Source organism: Sinocyclocheilus rhinocerous, unplaced genomic scaffold (assembly GCF_001515625.1).
Source record: "Sinocyclocheilus rhinocerous isolate Xijiao unplaced genomic scaffold, SAMN03320098_v1.1 scaffold591, whole genome shotgun sequence".
Taxonomy (NCBI): domain Eukaryota; kingdom Metazoa; phylum Chordata; class Actinopteri; order Cypriniformes; family Cyprinidae; genus Sinocyclocheilus; species Sinocyclocheilus rhinocerous.
This window is the reverse complement of record NW_015641476.1, coordinates 850,766-856,621: the sequence shown is the minus strand read 5'-3', so window position 1 is coordinate 856,621 and position 5,856 is coordinate 850,766. Positions and strand designations below refer to the sequence as shown.

The following is a 5,856-nucleotide window of genomic DNA, read 5'->3' as shown; positions in this document are numbered from 1 at the left end:
ATAGAAGATAAGCATGTTTACTGAATAACATTAATACTTAAAATTATATCTATGAAATGATTAAATGATATTACATCATTTATTTGTTTACATATTTTATATTTCATATATCTTAAAAGTTTTTACAATCTTTCTTATTACAATTACATCAAGCTCTGCAATCTGGAAATGTGGATATCGCGTGCGCCATAACACCAACAGCAGAACGGTTATCCAAACAACAAAAAAATGTACAACACTCGCGTTACAGTGTGTGTATTCACACACATACTTGATGCTATCTACCTTTACATTAGCGACAGTAACTGGGCTGTTAGCTGCAGAGCTAATGTTAAAGCCACATTCTAAGGATAACAAGCTAGGTAACCATATACAGTAAAGCAACAAAATTGTATAGCGTTAGTTGACTTACTTGTCCGAGGTTTGTAGCTGAGCCAAGGAGAGTTGGTACTGATCCAGACTTTATTTTCAGACGTTCAGCAAGGCCAGCTCTGTATTGGCCCAAGTTGAGGAAACAGTCGTCGGTGAAATGTTTGGCGCAGACATACAAAACTTTGGGAAGTTGTGTCGGCGCATTACCAGAGAAAATAAAATTAACCCACTGTTTCTTCATAGGCTCGGATGAAGGAACTAAAAAAATACTTCGGTGTTCATTTGTACATCCAAACACTGAGCAACTGCCATGCTTCGCTCGTTTGCAAGCCATGATGTCTCTCGAGGAAAAAAAAATATTGCGCTCGCCTCGCACGGTAGTAGCTCATTTTCTCATGGGCGGGCCAAATTCTCTGGGCGGGCAAAGCAGAGAAAGGGGAGGTAACCTTTCCCCGTATGACGACATAAAGGGAAGATTCCAGATTGGGCCATCTGAGCTTTCATTTTCTCAAAGGCAAAGCAGGATACCCAGGGCTCGGTTTACACCTATCGCCATTTCTAGCCACTGGGGGACCATAGGCAGGCTAGGGGAACTCATATTAATGTTAAAAAACCTCATAAAGTGAAATTTTCATGCCATGGGACCTTTAAACTGAAATTTAAAAAGGAATTATTTCATTGTCTCTTTGTTCAGCGTTCCTCAGTCTCTGTAACTAATCATTTTCTGTCTTTTTTTTTTTTCTTTGGATAAATGTTTGTGGTTTATTTGCATGTTTGATGATTAATGATGATTGTGGTTGTTCTCTACCTCCTGTTCTGCCCTAGTGACAGGCATAAGTCATTCTCACCTCATACATTTCTAGGTAAGAAAGAAATGTCATGAGTCCATTCTAACCTTTGCCTTCACACGTCCCTCTCAGCCTCATCTCTCTCCTTATGTCTGCTATCCCATCCTCACAGCACCCCTGTGACATTATATTAAGCCATTCGTTTCATATCATCAAGGCCTTGCCCAAAACCTCAGTACAGGACTGTAACAGAAAAGAGAAGAGCACAGAATCACAGCTGCTGTATTAGAGAATTTTGGACAAGGTCCTTCCATCCATTTTGCTTAATGCATCTTGCTTAATAGTTATTGGTGGTATTTAGTAGGTCAAGTACTTATCCAGCTCAGATATGTGGCATCCTCTTTTGAATGCATAATATCTTGCTATAACTTCACATCCACCTATTCAAGGTGATAATCCACCACCAAGCATAGATGTGGAAGAATCCTGAAAGAAAAACATCATGGTTTCCAGAAAAAGAATAAGCAGCACATCAACAATAATAAGCAAAACATCAAGAAATGTTTTTAGAGCATCAAAACACATATCAGAATGATTTCTGAAGGATCATGTGACACTTAAGACTGGAGTAATAATGCTGAAAATTCAGTATTTGAAATCGTAATAATATTTTACAATATTACTGGTTTTACTGAATTTATCAAAGAAATACAGCCTTGGTGAGCAAAAGAGACTTTTTAAAAAACATTAAATTAACATTATCTTGAATGATAGTGTCCATTCTTTTATTATTTGTTATTATTTTATTTTAATACCCTTAATGTTAGTCAAGTTCCCCCCACCAAAACAGTCTGAAATTAGTTTTTCTTGACACTTTCAATCACTTCATAGTACCATACCAAATCAGTAACAAGTACCATGTAGTCATACGAAGCTGGTTTGCAACAATGTCAAGTCAAGTCAAGTCACCTTTATTTATATAGCGCTTTTAACAATACAGATTGTGTCAAAGCAACTGAACAGCATTAATTAGGAAAATAGTGTGTCAATAATGCAAAATGACAATGGTAAACACTAATTTTTCAGTTAAAGGCAGTTCATCGTTGAATTCAGTGATGTCATCATCCATCTCAGTTCAGTTTAAATAGTATCTTTGCAATCATTTGCAATCAAGTCAACGATATTGCTGGAAATGAAGTGTCCCCAACTAAGCAAGCCAGAGGCGACAGCGGCAAGGAACCAAAACTCCATCGGTGACAGAATGGAGAAAAAACCTTGGGAGAAACCAGGCTCAGTCGGGGGACCAGTTCTCCTCTGGCCAGACAAAACCAGCACGATGTGTATCGTGAAAAGTGCTATACAAATAATAATTAATTGAATTGAATTGGATATGTTAATATTTTGGGTTTACGGTGTCAGAAACTGTAGGATTTTAGAACAATTCTTTTTTCAACAGCTTATTACTTCAATCTGTTTGCACTTGAGGGGAAGTTTTGAGTTCTGAAAATTACGTTGTTGTTTTTTTTTGTTTTCAAAAGTTCAAGTGAGATTTGGTTTGTCGTGATATGACCCCTTCATGGAAAGCAACTGCTTCATACATAGCACGTTTTCTTTCGGTGGATCAGGCTGTGGTGAAAGACGCTTTCTCCCATTTAGTGATGATGTATCTGCAGTACAAAAGAGTGGTGATTCACTTTAGAGTCCCTGATGTTTTTATCTTAATTAATGACTGCATTCACATTGTTGGTGCTACAAAGGCCTAGAGAGATGCGTCAGTGTAAATGTGCTTTCATGAAGCCACTCTTCTGTGATGAAGATATATCTCCCTCTCTTTCTCCTACACTCCTCCTGCCTCAAGTTGCAGATACTGTATCAAGTTATTGAATAAAATATTTCTCTCTCCCTTTCCCCATCCCAATCTTTTGTTTTTTTTCAGACTGGGAATCCTCAGCCTGCAGAGTGCAAACAACAGTAGTTTGGATCACTCACTCCTGCCACTGTCAAACCCCATCAGCTCAGCTAGAATCAGCCCTGTAGTGTGGCGTACATTCCCTGATGAGCACACCATCCAACAAAACAAAACATGATGATGCAGTACATTGGTAAACTACTTTTCTTTTATCCTGCAGAATTTGCTTACTTTAAAATCCAGTCGCTATACAATACTATAGATAAATTGGGCAATTCCAGATTACAGTTGGGCCTCCGAATGTAGATATATACATAAATAAATGTAAAACTATTTTTTAATTCATGATTTAGACATGTACAGACATAATGACTTCAGATATCTCATTGCATAGCCAAAAAAACGTTGACTTGCAGGTTTGAAACAATCTTGCAAGCATTGTCTTCGCATTCAAACAGGTGAAATGTTAAGCCTGAATAAAATAAATGGGATTGTATTCTAACTTCCTGTGCACATCTAACCTTTGTGAAGGTTGCTTGTATTTAACAAATAGTTTCTCTTCTCACTTTTGAAGTGTTCTGTGTCATGGGCATAACCATTTTTTTTTTACACAGCATATCTATTTATGTACTTTTTGAACAAAACTGCATGTTTATGCACTTATTTATTTATGGAACTGCTAGCTAGCTAGCCAGTCCAACTAATGTATCAGTGATATGTTGCAGGCATCAGGTAATTGTGTTTAATCATATCCGGCCTATTTGCAATATGGATATCTAACATTTCCATCTTCATCTGACTTTCTCTTGAAGACCGTAATAAAAAATAAATAAATAAATAAATAAATCTCTGCACTCCACTACATAAGTATGCTCAATCGATGTAGTCTCATTTTTTAATATGTATTTAAATATACATTATATCCATAATGCTGGAATTGCTCAATTTAGGTAGTAAGGAGTTAAAGACGATAGGGCAAAAGTCCACTGCCAATGGTCACTGAATTCTGAGTGAACTGCAGATGATTACACGACCTGAAAGTCACATGTTTTATGTGATCACCTCCTTCAAGATACAACATCACATCCCCGACTGAATTAATTTATTTTGTGACTTGATCTCATAGGTTACTCAGGGTTTTTTTTATGCCAAGATGACAGTGTGCGAGTATCCAGCATTGTGAAACTGTTGATATCTAACCTGCTTAATGTTCTTTTTTCTTGTAAAAGAAGGAAGACGTTTGAAATGTAGTTTTAGTTATAATGGAGTTATTTATATATCTTTACCATCTTTATATTATTGTTTTGAACTCTGTTTTGGTCTTGTGCTTCTTGGTGGATCCCTGAGAGAATATGTTTTGCTGATTTATGTATTGTACCCAGTTGATTATAGCCCCTTTTAGCATTTTAAAAATGCTTTTGCTGTACTGCCTAAGCACTTACAAAAAAAACAAATTAAACAAATACTTTTATTGCCAAAGAGAGAGATGTGGTTTTACTTTACCATAACCTTTTCTGTGTCTGAAGTATTTCAGGTCTGCGTTTTGTTTGAAATAATTAGATATTAATGCTAAAGAATGCATGTTATGTTAAAGGAATGTTTTAAGTTCAATACGCGTTAAAGCTGCTGTCCGTAACTTTTGGCGCTCTAGCGGTTAATAAACAGAACTGCGTGCGTCTTGCGGAAGAACATTGTAGCCGGAGCTACTTCTCTCTGTTTATGTCTGTCGAATCACGCAGGTACTGGGCTACTCCGCAGCGGTACCTACCCGAACCAGTCTAAATAGTCCAAATATAAACACTTATTATAGGTGTACCGTAGTGATTCAGGACAAGCCAAAAACACTGTTTGGAAAATGGATTCATGGTGTACTCGTTTATTATATAAAGTTTGTAAATTTTGAACGTAAAAAAACTGTCTTCTAAAGTCAAATCTAAAACCATACAGGCAATGTGGAGGAGTTTTTCCATTCTTTAGAGGGGTTTGTTAGTAGGTGCATTTTGGTAGTATTGTCTGTAGGGGGCTCTGCATCTGTTAACCACTGCATACACTCAATGTCCACTTTATTGGTTACACTTGTTCAACTGCTTGTTACCGCAAATATCTAATCAGCCAATCACATGGCAGCAACTAGGCATGTATACGGTCAAGACAGTCTGTTGAAGTTCAAACCGAGCATCAGAATGGGGAAGAAAGGAGATTTATGCCGAGTTCACACTGCACGATTTTAGCCCGATTTTTCACTCGCCGACAGGTTTTGCGAAATCGCCGACAAATGCCCGAAATCAGAGGCAAATCGGTGCTCGTTCACGCGAGTGACAATCACGCAGTGTGAATTATCAAAGACGCGATCTGAGGGAATCGCCGACAGGTCGCAGACGCCCGTGAAATATTTGGCATGCTAAATATCTAGAGCTGTCGGCGATTCACAATCTCGCTGTGTGCAATGGTTTCTGACTGAAAACTACATCGGCGATGAGCTACAGCCAATGAAAGACCAAGATACAGGACAGAGGGAAGTTCAGAGAGGAGTTATAGACCAGAATATCAGTATTTTAATAGATATAGCCTATGAACACTTATATCATACAGACACAAGCAAACATTTGCTTGACCAGCCACAACATCAGCATAACAGTTACTGCAAAATTATTTACCTCCAACTCTCTTTGCAGAACACCCAATCCCTGTTCCCTGCATCTCCCTCCTGCATAATCAGTTTTTCTTTTTCTCCTTGTAGCTGGAAATCAGCTCACAGACAATTTGCGGGCTATATATATATATTTT

General features: G+C 37.7%; 1 protein-coding gene across 1 annotated transcript in view; it reads left to right on the top strand.

Moving 5' to 3' along the window:
• Window positions 1-4,462, top strand: part of nap1l4b (nucleosome assembly protein 1-like 4b) — a gene marked incomplete at its 5' end in the record, with an annotated part of 7,587 nt that extends 3,125 nt beyond the window's left edge. The window contains one exon of the mRNA XM_016571656.1: window positions 3,097-4,462. Coding sequence (XP_016427142.1) covers window positions 3,097-3,135 — 39 coding nt within the window. The remainder of the gene's footprint in view (window positions 1-3,096) is intronic.
• Between the last annotated feature and the right edge of the window lie 1,394 nt (window positions 4,463-5,856).